Here is an 18,448-nt window from a genome sequence, read left to right as displayed (position 1 = left end):
CAGTACCAGAAACCACAGAACGGCACTTGGTGGAAGTCACGAGGCGGCAGCCACCTTTACAAAGCAGAGGCTTTTAATTAATATGCCAGAAATCTGGAGACACAGTGGGTTTTCTAGGTAACAAATCACCGATGTACAAAACCTTACAGTGTTGCTCCCGCTATCCGTACAAAATGATTGTCATGTGTGGAGTAAGGCTGGGTTGGGGAAGGGAAGCAAGGAGGAGGGACCATGTGGCATTCCCCCAAAGCAGGGCAGGGGCTTAGTGCCATCACAGCCGAGGGCAGGTGGTGGGACCCAGGGCAGGTTGCAAGGTTGACCTTGGTTTCATTCAGCTAGGACACGAGCGGTGAGAGGGCATCTGAGCTGGATAATGTCCCGGGCCCCTCAGATCTCACAGCCCTGAGTGACCCCAAGGGGCCAACTGCCCTTAGCCTCCATTATAAGGGTGCCCACTACTGGCTGGAGTCTCGCCCGCTGCATGATTGCCACTGCATTCATCCCATTTAGCTTAAACAAGGGCCTTTCTCAGAGGACAGGGCTGGAGGGAGTATTAGTTGCCACCAGTCCTGGTACTAGCTCCCCCACACACATCAGGGGCAATGGCCCTGGGGCCCCTCCCTCGTTCATAGGGGAGGGGACTAGAATGAGGTCCAGACACTAGGGCAGAGGACCTATCCTTCTTTGAAAGTTGTCCCTTGACTCCTGATTCCAAAATACCCATTTCAACACACAAATGCTTAAAGGCACCCAATTGTGCAAATAAATAAAGTTCCTTCTCTGGAGAAGGCAAGGGGTTCTGGCTTGAGGCTCGATGCAGAGCTGCACATATTGGCTGGTGGCCTTCCAGAGACACAGAGGACAATGCCAATCTCCTGATCCCCCGTGGGGATCTCACTGTTTCATTGTTTCCCCAAAGGGCTGTGCTTTAAAAACAGAAACAAATGTCTACTGCTCCTCCCCTGGTAAGGGGCACAGCCGTGCAATGTTGGCTCTGGGAATCAGCCACTCCAGGGCCACCCTCGAGAAGACTTGGCCTTGGAGATGGCCAGGGAGAGGCGGCAGGGGAGCCAGTATGGGACCCCTAGGATCAGGCCATGCCCGGCTACGAAGAGCGTGTGGCAGGCGAACTTCCACCCACCACCTTCCTAAGTCGTAGGAGGCCATGGAGGAGTCTGGAAAGCTGGGGTTAGACCAGAAGGCCCAGTGGGGGCTGCTTCCCCTGCCCCCTGCCCACCCACCCCTTTCACCCCACCACCTCTCCCTCCTGCACCATGGGAGGTTTGCAGCCCAGGTGAGCCGAACCACCCTCAGCTCTGACCCTGCTTCTGCTGCTGCCACCAACAGTGCTCACCAGGGCTGCCAACCCCAACGCCTGCTCTGAATTCAAGCACCAGTCCTACCCCAATCGTGCTGTCAGGAGAACTCCCACAAGATACGGAGAGGGGGTGCTCAGTTAACTGAGGGCCCACCTGAACCTAGCTGTGCCGGTGGAAAAACCTGGGGCAAGCTGAGTCCCTGTTCTGGCCTCTGTGAGTCCACAGAGGGGACTACTCAAGGTGGGGGTGCTGTCCCAGGGGACCAGCAGGCGCCCAGCTGCAGGGCTGCTGTGGACCTCCCGCGGTCAGCATCTGCTCGGTGCGCCCCTTCCCAGCTGCAGAACCTAATGCCCGATGTGAAGGATCTGCCATTGTCTTTAGCAGGATCCTGTGTTTACCAGGAGGTCTCTCTGCTGGAACAGGAAAATCACAGGGAAAAGGGATCTGGCGGAGAAAGCCCGTCTCAGGGATTGGCCCGGGATGGGAGCCATCAGCCTGGCCTGTTGCTTGCTATCCTCCTGCTGGGCTGAGATTCTAAAGGAGCCGGTTTACAAGGATACGCAGCAACAAGAGTTAAACCCAAAGGAAGTGTGGGAGAGAAGGCGTCCAGGGCTGGGATGTGAGATTCCAGCAATCTCGCACTGCCAGCACCGGCTGAGATCTGACTGCCTGGGGATGCTCACACCCCTTGATTACTCTCTCCGTTACGCCCTAGGCACTGGTCCCCCAAAGGAATGTTGTATTATATTATCATATATATAGAAACACTAACCCACATCCTAAGTGGTTTTGTCCCTAAAGCAGGCCACAGAAACCCCGTGACACGGGCTGCAGGGAAAGTTAGTGGGAAGCTGTCAGTCAGCCGGGACGGGACGCGAGTGTGAGAGCAGCGTCGGGAAGACGGTCGGGATCTGGCCTAGGGTGGGCCGGCCCACTTTGAAGGTGAGCCCTGGGGAGATCGGAGATCGGCAGGATCTATCCAAGTGGTCTTCTTCTGAAGAGGCCTTCCAGAACCTTCCACAATAGAAAGAGCTCAAGGTGGCCTGACCCCCCAAACCAAAGCAACTTCTGGGGTTAAGGAAAACAGGGCAGGGCGGTTACGCACCAAACCCCATCTTGTCTTTTCTCTTCCTATATATAAATATGTGCATATATATGAATGCATGTGCATGTATACACACACACACACGCATTTTTTTCAATACATTGTAGTAAAATAATACTATTGTGTTATTGCATAGAAGAGATGGCTTTCACACGCTGGGGTTAGGTGATGGTCTGGGAGCGCTGGCGGCTGCCTGGGAGCTGCTGGGTGGTGGGGACCTGGCCGCTGCTGCTGAGCTGTCGCTGCTGCTCCTCTTGCTTGCGGGCGTGTTCCTCGTACCACTCCTAGAGCAGAGTGCGCAGACGGGGTGCTGAGCGGGCTGTAGCCCTCCCAGCCAGCCCTGTGCTGGCCCCAGCCAGAAGAGCGCCCATCCCCCTGCCCACCTCTCCCCTGCCCGGGGCACACACTCCTGTGAATGTGCGACGGGGATTAAGCAGGGCTGCCAGCCCCACCCAACTGTGACTGCAGTCGCTGCAAGGTTCCCTGGCCCCCGGACCGGCTGGGAATTCTGCATATGGCCCAAATAGAAGAATCATCATGAAATCTTTCCCTTAGTAATTAGAGGTTTGCAAACTTCCTTATAAATATTCTCCTTGGCACACATCCTCTCTTTAAGCGAGGCCCACGTAGTCATCATCATCCTCCCTTTGCAAACGTCATCTTTTGTCCCTCACAAAGGGATCCCCCGTGCTCTCCCTTTTGAGCTTGGCAGGAACTGTGTCCTCAGGACACACCCAAGGAAAGTGAGACTCAGAAGTTATATGAGGCCGGATGAAGTTGAGAGCCTCTCTAACTCCCATGTTCCTTGTCCTGCCCTCCAATATGGCTATGAGAGCATTTTGCAAAAAAAAAAAAAAAAAAAAAAGTCACCGACCTGAGACCTATATTGTTATGCCATCTGACGTTTTCAGAGACAGGTGATTAATTAATTAATTAGGAAAGCTACCGTACATGTCTAAAGAATCTGAGCCACAGAACTTGAGAGCTTAAGACTGAGATGGACTTTCTGCCCCTCTCACGGTACAGAGAGGGACATTGAGGCCGGGAGTGGACAGACGGGCAGGGGGCAAAGGACAGCAGCTGAGTGTGTGTCCACATGGGGCCATCTTCTCTGCTTTCTGAGCCAGAGGCTGTCCCCCTTTCACAGGTGTGAATGGCCTGAGGGAGCCTAAGGTCACGGAGCCAGCAGATGCCAAGGTTCATGTTGGCTTCATGTCTCTGTGGCTCCAGTTTCACAAACCACTATGCACCTGTACCCCTTTGTTTTCACAGAAAATGTGAGTCAGCTTGGGGTGACGCAGCTTCCCTACCCTTTGGGCATGGACACTGTCCCAGTGTCATCACTGTCCCAGTGAAAACAGAGGGCTGCTAGCTGATAGGATGCCACGGTCACAATGGACGGCGTGGGAGACTATCCCGAGCCCTGGGACCCGGAGGCTGAACAGAAGGCCCAAAGCAGAGCTCATGCGCAGGTGGCCTGCGGCCTGGAATGCAGGCTGTGCTGTCAGCCCACATGGTGCTTTGCAAGGTAGTTTACTTAGCTTTCAATGTGGAAAGACGGGGAGATTTTGTAAATAAAAATTTTTCTGACTTCTCCCTTCTCTTCGATTACAACAAAAAACCCCAAACAGCCAAAAATTCCAAGAGACCTAAGGCACAGGAGAACCTAATGTACCTGAGAAGGGGCTGTCCTCCCCTTGCCAGCTCACCATGGCCCCTGCACTCCCCTCTTGCCCCTTAGGTCTCCTGCTGTTCCCACTGCACTTGCGGCTCTGTCTCAGGGTAAGAAATCGGGCAGGTTCTGCAGATTTCTTCTTCAAGCAGCAGGGCCGTATGGGAGAGCTGCTCATGTTGGGGCAGGGACAAGGGTTCCTGAGCCCAAGCCCCACCCAGCCCTGCATCCCAATCACCATGGGCAGCCATCCCAGTGGAGGCCCTGATCCCATGTGGAGCCTCCCCTACTCCACACTCAGGGAAGGAACCGGAGGGCAGCCCCCGCTCATCGGCGGGGAGGCCCACTCCCAGGCAGGAGCTCGGGCGGGGTCTAGGCAGCATGGGCAAGGGCACTCCTACCTGAATCTCCTCTTGGTACATCTTAAGGCTCAGGTCACTTTTGGTCCTTGATCTCCGTCCCAGAAACACCACAGTGTTTTGCTAAAAGAGAGTCGTGGAGGCTCAGGGACTGCCCCAGCAGGGGCGCGGGTGCCCAGGCTCAGCTGGCTTGAGGGGCGGACAGCAGGGTAGACCTTCCACAAGGCCGAAACCTGCCCCTCACTCCTTCAGAAGCGGCCTTGAAGCTCCTCACCTCGTGTCTCTCCATCTGAGAGAGGACTGTGAGCAGCCGGGTGATATCCGAGGTGGCTCCTCGCACCTCCCGGTAGAGCTCCAGGACAGCAAGCAGCTCATCTTTGGAGATTTCCTTCTCAAGGGTGATGCCACCATCAACTGTGGGAGGGGAGGCCGGGACTGGGAAGGGGCCTGGGGGTTCTGGCCAGGTCTGGTTCAGCCCTCCTCCCCGTGGCCCTGGCAGTTCCCTATGTTCCCTCTCGGAGCAAACCAGCATCAGTACAACATGCCCCCCTCTTCCTGCCTGCCTGGCACTCACACCCTCTCCCCTCCCTTTGCTGTGGGTGTTGGGGTGCTGTAGGGCCAGCAGCTTATAGGGGATAGTTTTGGCATGGAGCCAGGTGGCCTGATAAGACACAGATGTGGAAATAAGTAATAGGTATGTGGTGGTTTTGACGGAGAATCCAGAAGGATCAGTATGCACAAAGCTCTGCAACCCGGAAGAAGAGAGGCGATGATCAGAGCTATGATCAAGTTGCAGAAGGATGAACCACTGGTACAACACTCACACCCTTTAAATCTAGAACTGCACTGTGAACATGTTATTTAGAAATGTGGAGATCACAGAGAAGGGGACAGCCAGCTGTGATGACAGTGTGCGGGGGTGTGGGAAGGCGGGGCACAGGGCTGCTGCGTTCACAATAAGCCCGTCTCTGCTCTGCAATTTTTCTAATCTCGGACGTGGATTGTTTTTATTTTGAACGTGAGATTGAGAGCATTCTTCTGTCATTAAGTATTTGAAAATCAATGCACATGAGAGATGTAACAGATCAGCCAGCAGATAAGCTAAACTGCCAGGAGCCTGGACAACCAGACAGCGGGATTGGACAGCAAAAAAGCTGACAGCTGGGCAGCCAGCCAGATGAGCAGCGGGCATGCTCCGGCCACAGCTGCTTGCACAGACCTTCCGAGTCCTGGTTCTTGCGGCTGTAGTTCATTCGGAAGACGAAGGCTTCAAGGATGAAGGCGACAATGATAGTCATCACCACCTGACCGGGCGCAGAGAGAGAGGGAGGGTGAGAATGTGAGCTGCTGCAGGGCCCACAGCCAGCGGAGCCGGGTGGGATGCTGCCGCCTGGTCTTGGCCCTTCCTCCCCGGGGGCCCCTGCCCACCAGGCTGGGGCAGCTGGAGACTCAGGAGTGGTGAAGGGCGGAGAGTGTCCCATGGCCCCAGGGACCTACCATGGTCACGATGTAAAAAGTCATGAAGTACAGACGGCTCCAGTGTGAGGTCTGAGAGGTGACACCTTCCTGGGGACAAGGGGAGGCAGCCAGTGAGTGAGGAGCGGGGTGGGGCCGGGTCGCTGTGTGCTCGGGCTGCTCCAGGGTCCCCCGCATGCCCAGCTCTTTACAGATGCTACCCAATATGCCTGGGGTTGTGGGAAACACAGAAGAGGGACCTCGCTCCCCGGATCTAAAAACCCCTCTGTGCTGCATAAGCCCTGGATGCTCCCTAGGGTGCAGGGTTCAGGACTAACCCAGGTAGTCTTGGTTCCAAGCAGGGATGGCACTTAGAAGAGTTTAAGGAATGGAAAACAAAACCCAACAAGGCTTGCCACACTGTTTCTTGGTCAAAGAGTCCCTCCCACAGTGGTTGGAGGAGGACAGAGATCCACAGGCTAACTGGCATCTCCTGGCCCCCAGGGGATGTATGGGGTGGGCAGGCATGGAAGCCACGTCTAGCAAATGCAGAGGGGTGGCTCCTGGGGCCCAGCCCACCCTGTGGGCTCTCCGCAGAACCCCAACCCTGTGTGACCCAGGACCCCAACCCCGACAGGGAACAGAAGAGTGACATATCCCATCTGGGGCCAGGCAAGACCAGAGCTGGTCTCAGAGGATGGTGGGCAGAGGCCCCCAGGAGCTGACTGAGGTCCTTACCATAATGATGTACCAGTTGTTGACAACTGTGAGCTCGAACAAGGTCACTGCCAAAGGCAAGGGACAGCGAGGAGTATTTCAATCAGAATCACTTTTTCAAAGTCTATTTCAAGTAGCCTCTCTCCACCTATCCTGGGTACCATGCACCTAAATGATGGCATCCCTGTCTGCCAGCCTGGGCTGTGAGTCCTAGAAGTATCAGCCAAAGCTTCCCCTGAGTGCCCACCCCTCAGGGAGTGCTGCCATCTTGGCCTGTCCCCCAAAGGGCACTCCCTGTGTCTATGACAAACCAGGGCTGGGGCTAGGCAGCAGGGAAAGAGTGGGAGACACAGGAGAGGGACCACAAAAACTCTCCCACAAGAGCTACTCAGACCTGACTTGGTGTAGATCCAGGATGCCAGGAGGGGCTCCCTTTCCCTCTTGAGCTGTGCCCTGCCCCTGCCCCAGCCTCTCCATGGAACCCAGGAGCACTGCCGTGTGGGCCTGAGCTGGGGTCAGCATAGGGCACTTGGCAGGTTGGTATGGCCGTCCCACCCTGCAACTGTGGGGTTGTGACTGGGGGTGGGTTCCCTGGCCTCAGGCTCTCCCCCTCTCAGCAAAGCACGGAGCCCCTCTGCTCCCAGGAACGAAACCTGGTGGTGAGTGAGTGCTGGGATCTGGCCCGGCCTGCACCCCTGTGGCGGGGTAAACCACAGCCTCCATGGAGGCTCAGGAGGACTCCAGAAAGCATACCAAACGGCCAGGAAGGGGGAGGTGTCAGACAGCTCTGCTAGGCCACACCTGGGGCCTGCAGTGACTGTCCCACCAGTGGCCTCTGCACTCACCAAAGCTGTTTAGGATGTTGTCAAAGTTATTAAGATAGTAGTAGCCTTCGTCCACAACGGTCCTGTTGCCCACGGTGTGATTGAGCCAGCGGTAGGCATCAGATACTGTGCTCGTACTGGCCAGGGAGACAGAGGGGCAGAAGGGAAGGTCACGTGGAAATTGGTCACCTCGACAGAGGACAAAAGGTTTAAGCAAACCCAGCTCTGCCCAGGGAGCCTCTGTGCTGGCCCAGCACCCAGCTCTCTGGCCCATGGGAAGCCCTCGGCTCCTCTCAGCGGTCGGGTGTTGGTGGGAACTCCTGGGCTCGCCCCCGGCTTATCTGCATCCATTTGGCATTTCTCTGCTACCAGCTAAGCCCTCTCCCTCCCAGATACCGGAGGGAGACACCGGGCAGGGAGAGGAAGACAGTGTCTCCCCTGGTTCTCCCCAGTCTGGGATCTGTTCTAGAGCCTGGGTGCCGGGCAGTGACCCCATGGAGCAGAAAGCTCCTTGCTGGGCTTGCCCCAGCCCCGGGCAGGAGTGCTCTAGAAGGCTGCCGGGTTCGGAGAGCTTATTTGCTGTTTTCCTTCCAATCCTTTATGGCTGGTGTGTTAACGCTCATGCTGAGGTTTCTACTCTGGTCCTTGGTCCCCCAGGGAACTTGTTCAGAAGGCAGAGTCCCAGGCCTCATGCCGCTGCCCCGGTGGCTCTGCGCACTGCCAGGTTTGCGGCCCACTGCTACCGGCCTCTGGTTCTGAGCTCAGCCTGACTCTCAAAATGGCTGGCAGTGCCTTTGTAAGGAGTTTGTGCTTGAGGCCTTATGGGATAATTTTAAAGAGAGCGCCGTGACTCGAGAATTAATGCCAGGGTACACTGCTTTCATTGTGGTGGCTTCAGGACAGGAGAGGTTATGGGAGCTTGTGCTCCCCATGCTCTACCCCTGCCCCCAAAGGCCTTCCTGTGGGTATCTGTCTGCCTGGGTTGATGTGTCTGCCCAGTGCCCATGGCCCCCAGAGAAGTAGGGGGAAGCCATGGAACTCACACCTCAGACTGCTCCTGGTTCTGGGGTGGCCTTCAGACCTCAGCCCCAAGGGCAAGGTGATGGAGGGCTGCTTGGGGACAGGGAAACTTGCTCAGATGTCCTCACTTCAGAGACATCCCCAATTCCAGGTCCCTCCCTTAGCTACGGCACTGAACTAAGCCCCCCCCAAGTGCAAAGCAAAGGGATTCCAGGGCTTTGAAGGGTGCTCCAGGGCTTGTGTCCCTGAGGCCCTCAAGGCTGCGGGAGACCCACGCGCTTAGCCTGGGGGGCGCACCAGTCCTGGTTTGGGTCCTCCGAAAAAACAGGCTGCTTGGGGGCAGGCAAGGCAGGGCCCCACTGTGTACTCACTTGCAGCAGTTGGGGTAGAGGATGCCACAGAAGAATTCCATGCCCACGATGGCGAAGGAGTAGTAAAAGATGAGCAGGGTGAGGCCCAGGCTAGGGAGGAGGGTCAGAAGGGACAGAGTGATTTGGGGCCAGGCGGGAGAGACCGGCGCCTCCGGCAGCCCCAGTATCCTCAGACCCACTGTGCTGACTGATGGACAGGCATGCCCCTAGCCAGGTTTACCAACTGGAAAGTGTCTGCAGGGAAGGGGCCTTGTGATTCAGGTCTGAGGTCAAAAACAGCTCGAATCAGGACTCTAGTAACAGATGCCCCTTTACCAGAGATTCACCCCTTACCTGTGAAGGTAGACTCACAGGTGACCCCTTACCTGTGAATGTAGACACAGGTGGTAAGTGAGTTGACAGCTCCCTGCCCTCCCTACTAAATATTTCAGACAGGTCAGTGGAGAAAAGTGGTACCAGGGAGACCCGAGGTGGTCCACATTTCAGTCTCCTTGGAGACCCGTCAGACCCTCGATGTCAGTCCTTTCCAGGCCTCCTCCTCTCCCCCGACTACCGCCCAGCTGTCCCCCTAGGGGCACAAGCCTCGTGGCGCCTGGCCCTGGGGGCCGGGAGGTGGGGCAGTACCTGGCCATCCGGGGCAGCAGCTCAAACATGGTGTCCAGCACATTACGGTAGCGCTTTTTCAACTTAAACAACCTGAGGGAAGAGACCCGATGGTGCTCAGATGCTGGTGTGGCTGCGGCCCCCGCTCCCGGGCATGGGCGGAGGTGGGGAGACGGCCCCAGGGCATCTCCCTGGCCTCTTCCTTGGGGGAGGAGGCAGCAGCGGCTATGCACTGCCATTTACCAACAGGGCCAGGAGGCAAGCCCCAGAAAGAAGGGAACAGAAGCCATGCCTTCAGAGGAGTCAGGAACATGGAGGCTCGGCAGCTCAGCTGGCCACCACATACGGGGAGGAAGCTGACATTCGCCCGACCCCAGCCACCAACACTGGGGCACCGCTGCAGGTTCTTCTAGCGGACCCTGCCCCCTGACCACCATCCCCACCTCCAGGTCTCCTTCCAGGAAGGCCATGTATGGGATCGTAGCTTGATACCCACAAGGATACCTAGACTTCTGAAGACCCCTAGGTGCTAAGGGGGGCGGGGGTCTCTATGGAGAGCTGCCTCACTGATTCCCCGCAGCCGTCTCTGTGGAAAAGGTGAGACTAAGGGAGGGTTTTTCTTGACAAGAACTGTGCCAGGAAAGCATGGGGGCCCCTCAAAGATCCCCTTGCACCCTCGGAGGCTGTGGCATTCTGGTTTATGACTCTGAGCATATGTGTTTCTATGGCTGCAGCTGATACCTGCTGCAGGCCAAGGTCACCTGAGCCATGGGCCATGCTCTTCCTCCACACTCAGGGGCAACTGGATCCCTGTGATGTGAGGAGGCGCAGCAGGCCATACACTCCCCCCACAGGTGGAGACAGGGCCTGATGCCTCTGTAGTGGGGTGCATCTCTGACACGAGGCTTGTGAATCTTCGGGTTCCTTCCCCCCCACTTCCCAGACCAGTCCCAAGGCTTTCCCCACCCTGCCCCTGCCCCTGTCACCTGAGCAGCTGGAGGGGACGCAGGACCACTATGAAATAAAAGGGCTCCATGTTGAAGGCCAGAGCCAGCAGTCCCAGAAAGGCAAACAGAGTGACAGAGAAGTCGAACCTGGGAGGGTGAGGGAGAAGCCGTGGTCCAAATGGCCTGCCCAGGCCTGCCTCCCTCCCACAGCTCCCCACTCCCCAGCCCCAGTTTCAGTGCTCCCTTCCCAGGGGCCCACATGCTGACCCCAGCAGGGGCAGCTTCCTGCCGCCCTGGGGTTTCTGAGGCCAGCTTGGCTGGACCCCCAGGCACAGCAGACACAGTAGGGTTCAAAAATGCCCAGAAATCCCATCTTCAAGGTCCTGTCCTATTCTAGTGGCAGATGTCGGGTTATATGGGTGACCACTGACCCTGATGAGCTTCCTGGGGGAAGGGGTGGGATGGGCAGGTGGGATTCCCACCTGGAGGCCAGTCAGCCAGCCCTGCTCGAGGTAGAGGGCCTTCTTGCCGCTTCAGAAGTGCACGAAGACCCCCAAAACAGCATGGTGCACATCCTACTACTGCTCTTCCTGGACCCTTCTCTATTTGTCAAGGCTACGACCTCGTGAGGACAGGCTGATGCCATGGAGGCATTAACTTGGGTGGGTGGTAAGTGGCCTCTGAGGTCTCTGTGGAACAGCGTCTCTTCACCACCCCAGCCAGCTGCCAACCACGACTGGTAGTGGAGCCGCCTTCTCCATTAGTATCATGGTTTTTACAGAGAAAAGAGCCTCATTGTCAGGGATGGGTGTGGGGGCCCATGACTAGCTAGAGCCAGCCAGCCTGAGGACCCTGAAGAGGCCACCACGAATTGTTCTAGGATGAACAGAAAAAAGGGGGCCTGAGAGTAAGACAAGAGCCTGACCCAGGCAGAACGGCGCCAGGAGACAAGAGCCTTGTCCTGCCCTCGGCCCCTCCTTCTGCCACTGCAGAACACAGTGTGCGCTGTGGGTATGTAGGGAGGGGGCCCGCGACCGTCAGTCTCAGTTAAGAAACACGCTCTCCACTCACAGATTCCACCCGGAGGACAGGTATTCAAGGGGACCAAGGCCAGCAACCTTCAGGAACAGCTCCACTCCATAGACTGTGAACAGGAGGAGGCAGTTAGCAGGGTCCCCAACCACAGCCTCTCCCACACTTGGACTGGCTTGGTCTCCCTCTGAGGCTCTTCTGAGGTCTCCAGCCTCCCCCACAGGTCATGTCATACCCATACCCCATTGTGAGTGTACAGCCTCCAGAGGGGCCCAGCCCAGGAGCTGGTCAACTGGGACTACTTGCTTAAGAGGAGGTACCCCCGCCCCCTTCTTGGGAATGGCCCAGCCATCTGTCCATCGACCAGATAGTTCCTGAGCACCTTTCCCGTGCCTGGCACTGTGTTGGATGTGCAGCAGTGCACAACGCAGCACAGCACACACTTGCATGTTGCTTAGGGTCCAGACAGGAGGAAACATGGTGCTTAGCACTCAGGGATGTTTAGATATAAAGGAGGAGGAAGACTGTCGGACGTGTCACTGTCACTGTCCCAGTGCAGTGGGGGGTGGGGGGGTGGGGGGGGTGGATGAGTGCACCAGGCAGAGAAAGCAGCCTGCACAAAGAGGCAGGGTAAGAAGGGGCACCAGCGGTGGGGAGCAGGTCACTGTTCAGGAGGGCTGTGAGCCGGGACAAGGGTGGGGTGCTGGAGGGGGGGCAGTGAGAGAGGAAGCTGAGCGACCCTGTGCAGCCAGGCAGTGTGAGTTACATCCAGGATGAAAGAGTTTTAGACGGGGGTGGGATGGAATCAGACTCCATTTCTGCTCCATTCTCATCAAGCCTCCCCATTTTCGAGAAGAGCCACGAGGCCCTCAAGCAAATGCAAGTTCTCCCTAGCCAGGGTTTAAAACCTGTAGTTCAGGGATGCCTGGGTGGCTCAGTGGTTTAGCACCTGCCTTCAGCCCAGGGTGTGATCCTGGAGACCCAGGATCGAGTCCCACATAGGGCTCCCTGCATGGAGCCTGCTTCTCCCTCTGCCTATGTCTCTGTCTCTGTGTGTGTGTGTGTCTCTCATGAATAAATAAATACAATCTTAAATAAATAAATAAATAAATAAATAAATAAATAAATAAATAAACCTGTAGTTCAGCAAAGCCACATCAGAAACCTACTAGTCAGAAAGACGACGTAACTCCACGGCACGTGCTTAGAGAAGAAGTTCCCGCCTGTAAGACAAGAAGCAGGAGGTCAAGCGGTGGGGCCAGGAGTGCCCACAGGACAGGCTGGTCCCCTAGCCAGGGCTCACCTTTCAGCATGAAGGTCTCCACGAGGATCCAGACCCCATTGACAGCCACCACCAAGTCTGCAAACAGGCCCATAATAGAGAGAGAAAGCACAGATGGGTGTGCAAATCCAGAGCTCACAGCTGCCGCCCCCCTGGCTACCCTCCTGGCAGCCCTAGGAGATGCTCTGCACACCCACGTGATAGATGATGGCTTCTTTCCACTTAGTGCTTTTACCACATGAGCTACATCAACCAGTGGTTTCACTTAGAAAATGGCCACAGATTTCTAAAAACATGTTCTGTGTCACTGTAGGGAAACCAGTTGTTTCAGTAAAACCTACAGATTACTCCAAGTTGGTGTAAAAGATGTTGAGTATTAAAATGTTTGTTCTTTCCTAGAGACATGTGATTTTAAGATGACTGCATGGACTAGTTAGTAAAATTACATATTCATTTGGCCTCTTACATAGCAATCCCACTTCTAGGGATCCACCCCCATGAGATACTAGCAAAACACAAAACAATCTGTACTGCAAGCCATTTGCTAGAGAACTGTTTATGAGAACAAAAATGTAGAAGTGCCCTAAAAGATCAACAGGGGATCTTTTTCCCTGATCATACTTGGATCAACTATGACCATGTTCACAAAATGGTAAAGTATCAACTCTAAAAAGAAACGAGGAACATCTCTATATATTAATGGGGAGTGGTCTCTGGGATACATTGTTAACTGAAAAAAAGCAAGGTGGGAACAGTGTATAGGTATTGTCATTGATTTAAGACATGGGGATAGGCATCCATATGCATCTACTTATAGTTTTTATAAAATGGAAGAAGAGACCAAAAAAAAGTTACCCAGTGGAGGAGGTCTGACAGGATGTAAACGATGTATCCTTAAACATACTTTTATAGATCTGACTTGGAACCATATAGATAATTTACGTAAGTATAAAACAAAAATTAAATGTAAAAAAAAGCAACACCTGAAAATCAGAAATAAAATTAAATAAAGAAACCTAAATGCATATCCAGTTGGTGACACACTCACGGGGAGAAGAATTATTATAAGTGACCTTACCACCTGGTAATGTGAACATACGTCCCTGGAGCGGCGCTCTAGTTGCTGTGTTGTTGGGACTGTGTTGGGACTAGTGTCTGGAGATGGTTATGAGTCTACTGTGAGGTACAGCAAATGAGTAGTTGTGTGAGTGGTGTTGGCAACCAGGATTTGCCAGTATTTTAAGACGGGGGGGGGGGGGAGGGTATCTGGATATGAAAGAATGAGGGAGTTAGATAAAAACGCAATAGTACTGAATTTGAATTTAAAAAGTCAGGATAAACTCCCAATTTGGTTTATCTTTAAAAACAAAAATCCTACCTCTGTCCATGGAAAGGCCTTGAAATAATAACCAACTCCAAGCAGTGAACACCTTTAGCATTTCAAACTGTGGTCTCTAAACACCATTTCCCACCAAATGGAACCAGTGTTCCTTAGAAAGACTGAATCCAATCAAGCTTCTCCATGAGTACTGTCCAGGAGGACTTCCTAGGACAAAAGAAATGTCCTCCTCTGTGCTGTCCAACTAGTAGTCATTAGCTATATGTGGTGACTGAGCACTTGAGATGTGGCTCCTGTGGCTTTTTTCACTTGAGTTGCTTAAATTTAAATAATCACACCTGGCAAATTGCTACTGCACTGGGCAATACAACTCTAGCTATAACTACTGAATGGCAGAAAATAAACAACAGAGGAGCATGCAAGAACAAGACTGAAGGCCAAACAGTCCTGTTTCTTTAACTAAATGTCACAAGACAGAGAAAGGGGATAGAAGAGAAACCTACAGATAGAAACAGACTTAAGTGACAGACCACATCCTGTGGTTCTGAAATCTGCTTCCAAAATCTCCAGGTCTAGGGAAGAGATGATGAGCTACCATGAGGGTACAGATGGATAGAAATACTGGCCATGGGGTGACAGCTGTTGAAGCTGGGCTATGGGTACATGGATGCTCATTATCATCTCCCCACTTTTATGCATGCTTGGAATTTTCTAAAATAAAAAGTCAGTAACATGGCTGCAGGGCTAATCTCTTGACTCTCCATGTTCTGGAATGGTAAAAGACTCAGGCAGGAAGGGGCCTAGAACTGTGGTATGTCACACTTACACATGAAGTACTGGAAGGCCTTGGATTTCACAAGGATATTAATTCCTATTTGAAGAGAAGAAATGTTAACATTGAAATCTTCATTGGCAAGTACACATTCCCTACCACACACTTCACACCCATGAGCAGTCAGGGTGTTTATGCCCAGGAGTGAGGAAGGAAGGGTATGCTCTGAGGATGACCCCATGCCTGTGTTCAGGCCAGACCACACAGCCAACTGCTGCTTGAGAGAGAGTCCAGGCAGCCTGGAGCCAGGTGGGAGCACAGTGAAGCTTTGTTGGCCACCACTAACTTTAACTTGCCACTGGACTCAGCCTGGAGCTATTGGTTCATCCACTTGAGTAACTATCACTCCACAGAATTAAAAACCCTCTAAAGAATCTGGACTAAGAGCAGAGCCCAAAGCCCTAGCTGCAGGAGAAAATCATGATATATGATACACTGTCTTTACTCTTGTTCATCACTGCCCACGCGCAGGCTTCAGCCTTCTTGCACAAGAAATCCCCCACGAGCTAACCATACCCTTCCATGCAACTTCAAAACTGGCCTTCAGTGAAGGGGCAACACCTGGATTTTAAAATTTTGAATGTTATGCTGTGCAAGCATGATGTCAGGGATCATATACATGAGCTATTTATCCTTCCACAGGAGGATGGCCTGAATACACTAGTGGGTACAAAGGCAGATTTGAGAACGGAATGGATAATGGAATCCTACTACCTTTTTAAAAATGCATTTATTTGCCTGCTGGGGTGACCACACTGTTGGTCTCTCATACACACACAGACATTCAGACACACACGTACAGGCACACCCTCTGAGCATGCTCTTCAAGTGCTCATCTGTGGTCTCTGGAAACCTCCATCTGTCCCCAGCTGCCAAGATGCCATATTCAGGTCAACCTTACCTTTGAAGATGAGGAATGCTGTTCTGGGAAGCTCATCAAACCAGTGTTCTCTATTTCTCTTTGCCTGGCCAGGAAACAGGGCCACAGAGAGGGGCTGTTAGGACCAGTGATCAGAACCTTGCCCTGGGGGCCTGGATGCCGTTTGTTTACCCTGCTCCCCTGGCTAACTTGGGCAACAATGAAAACAGAGATCTATCAATGACAAAGATGCCAATGTCCAGGAAGCATGTAAACGGAGCCATGTCCATGCCTTTTTTTTGTATAGTCCTGAAAATAACTGCAAGTAGGGATCATCGTTCTCCCATTTCCCTAGTGAGACAAGCCTTGGAAAGGTTCGATAACTTGCCCAATGTCAGTGACTAATGGGGTCTGCCTGAGACTCGGTGCTCTTAACCAAGAAGCTACAGTGCAAATGTCAGAGCATATTGTAGGGGGGCCACCTGTAATCCTGCAGTGCGGGCAGCCAAGCCGAGAGCTGAGTTGTCCCAGTGGGGAAGCAGCTGGTGCGCTCAGTCTCATTCCCCTCCCCCATTGCCGTCCCCCCCTCCCCCCAGCAGTTAGCCCGCCCTCTCTCTGGTCTTTGGTCCCACTCACAAGCACTCACCTTCCATTTCAAGGCAGCGACTTCATAAATATCATAAAAGTCCTTCAGGCTGTTGTAAGCAACATGAAAAGGTAAAAAAAAAAAAAAAAAAATCAGAACCTGTTCCCACTGAGCTTCAGGCCTCCCTTGACCACCTGTGGTCCCCTTTAATGGCGGAGGGGACATCTGCGAGTTTCAGTACCTCAGTGCCCCAACGACCCTTACCTGGGGGCATTTGATCTCCTCCAGGTGCTGTGCATCTACACTAACCACTGACAGCTTGAATTGCCCTGGGTTACTCTAATTCTTAAATGGACAGGGACAGAGCCGCCTCTAGCAGAGGACTTAATGGGATAGCTGGGACTGAGTTCAGCCTGGACAGAGCTCGTTTACTGGTGTTGCCATAGCTGGCCCGCTTCCTTCCTCAGGAAGAGGGTTCTGGTCATCAGCAGTCTGGAAGACCAAGATCTGCCCATGCAATCTCAGGGCTGGTTCTGCAGGCTCTTCCAGGGGCATGTGTGTGTATGCGCGCACATGCACATTCACCCGGCTCACATGGGGTTACCCCTCCTCACTCAGGGCTGGAGAGCAACTGGTGAGGCCAGCTCATTTCTTTTGTATCAAGCCAGCTTGGACTGGGCTTCTGTTACTTGTAAGAATAAACCTGATGAATGATACTATCTACTAGAAGAATCTCTGTGGAGAAAACTAGTCTCTCACAAGCTTCTTTGCCCACCAACCTCCTGGTACCTTGGCTCGCTCCAGTCCCTCTTGTGAATGCCTTTGGCCACCCCGCCCCACCTGGCATCCACTCTCACCTGAGCAGAGGTGTGTTGCTCTGATTCAGGGCCTTAAAAGTAAGATAACGCTCCCTGGCACTCATCCGGGGCCTGTAGAAGCGCATCAGGCCTTCAAACTGCCTGTAGGAGATGCCGGCGGGCCTCTGCGGGGAGAGGGCAGGTGGCCATGGAAACATGGGAAAATACAGAGCCCAGACTGCCCCTTCTGTTGGTGGCAGCTACTCTGGATGCCCAGGACAGCAAAGGATCCCAGGGCACACTACTCTTTCTTGTTCTCTCAGGGGCAGAACTCCTAGTTTCTAAAGCTGCTGGCCCTGCCATGCCTAGGGGACTGTTCAGGGCAAGTGAAGGGCAGCAGGAACCACACCCCTCCCTGGTCCGGCCCCTACCCCTCCCTACCCGTTGGCTGATGAGCAGGCGGTAGGCATGCTGGATGGCGGTTCGCTTATGCAGCAGCAAAGACTTGAACTTGCGTTTCTCAATATCATTGAAGGTGTCGAACACGACAGCCAGAAGCTGTAAGGGAAGAACACGGGACTTGGCTCCCCTGCGTGGTGGAGTCTCAAGGAGTGGGGGAGTTCCAGCCACCCCACAAGGGGGGCCTGAGAAGACCCTCCCACCTGCCCCTTGCATATGAGGCTTATTCCCTAAGCATCAGCAGAGGAAGGCCATCCACTATCACTTGCAAATTTTCTCTCTTGGGATACATAAAGTCATTATTATACATTCCCCCGGTGCTTCTCTGCGCCTGAGCTCATGACTGGCTGGGCAGGTATTCTAAGGTGAAGCATCAAGAGAAACACTGGGTTCTACACCCAATTCTCCGATATGACAGCCGGGGAGCCGAGGGCCATCCCAGCCTCAGAGCAGGAAGGAACAGCATGGCACAGAGTGCGTCTACCTGCATACCCTTGTTCCTGGTCCCGATGAGCCACAGCTTCATGCATTGGCCCCAGAACTCAGAGTGGTGGGGTAGCCTGCCCTCCGGGGCACAACATGCCTGGGCTGCCTAATTCTAGAGCTGGCATATTAACGACGCAGTCTGCATTGTCAAAGGGTGATGGGGGGGGGGGGGGCAGGAGCAGAATTGAAAGAAGGCTTTTTGGGGAAACACTTTCTTTTTCTCTCAAAAATATTTTGACGGAAACTCTCTTGTCTTTTCCATCCCTTCAAATCGATCTTTTGTTTTCCCCCTTTAGGTCAAGGGAGGGTCAGCAAACTTTTTCTGTAGAGGGACAGATAGCAAATATTTTAGGCTCCGAAGGCCAGATGGTGTCTGTTGAAACT

General features: G+C 53.8%; 1 protein-coding gene across 4 annotated transcripts in view; it reads right to left on the bottom strand.

The window, feature by feature from the left end:
* Positions 1 to 55: 55 nt before the first annotated feature.
* Positions 56 to 18,448, bottom strand: part of TPCN1 (two pore segment channel 1) — a 63,375-nt gene continuing 44,982 nt past the window's right edge. For all 4 annotated transcript variants that reach the window (XM_026018904.2, XM_072722883.1, XM_072722884.1 and 1 more), the window contains 18 exons: positions 17,561 to 17,677; positions 17,180 to 17,304; positions 16,383 to 16,431; positions 15,779 to 15,842; positions 14,872 to 14,916; positions 12,728 to 12,784; positions 12,594 to 12,647; positions 11,464 to 11,536; positions 10,432 to 10,539; positions 9,467 to 9,538; positions 8,843 to 8,932; positions 7,473 to 7,588; positions 6,649 to 6,695; positions 5,953 to 6,021; positions 5,675 to 5,759; positions 4,730 to 4,869; positions 4,498 to 4,578; positions 56 to 2,708 (listed from right to left, as the gene is read on the bottom strand). In XM_026018904.2, coding sequence (XP_025874689.1) covers positions 2,586 to 2,708; positions 4,498 to 4,578; positions 4,730 to 4,869; positions 5,675 to 5,759; positions 5,953 to 6,021; positions 6,649 to 6,695; positions 7,473 to 7,588; positions 8,843 to 8,932; positions 9,467 to 9,538; positions 10,432 to 10,539; positions 11,464 to 11,536; positions 12,594 to 12,647; positions 12,728 to 12,784; positions 14,872 to 14,916; positions 15,779 to 15,842; positions 16,383 to 16,431; positions 17,180 to 17,304; positions 17,561 to 17,677 — 1,515 coding nt within the window. In that variant the 3' untranslated portion in view covers positions 56 to 2,585. The remainder of the gene's footprint in view (positions 2,709 to 4,497; positions 4,579 to 4,729; positions 4,870 to 5,674; positions 5,760 to 5,952; positions 6,022 to 6,648; positions 6,696 to 7,472; positions 7,589 to 8,842; positions 8,933 to 9,466; positions 9,539 to 10,431; positions 10,540 to 11,463; positions 11,537 to 12,593; positions 12,648 to 12,727; positions 12,785 to 14,871; positions 14,917 to 15,778; positions 15,843 to 16,382; positions 16,432 to 17,179; positions 17,305 to 17,560; positions 17,678 to 18,448) is intronic.

Source organism: Vulpes vulpes, chromosome 10, assembly GCF_048418805.1.
Source record: "Vulpes vulpes isolate BD-2025 chromosome 10, VulVul3, whole genome shotgun sequence".
Lineage (NCBI taxonomy): Eukaryota > Metazoa > Chordata > Mammalia > Carnivora > Canidae > Vulpes > Vulpes vulpes.
This window is presented reverse-complemented; position numbering and strand designations above follow the sequence as displayed.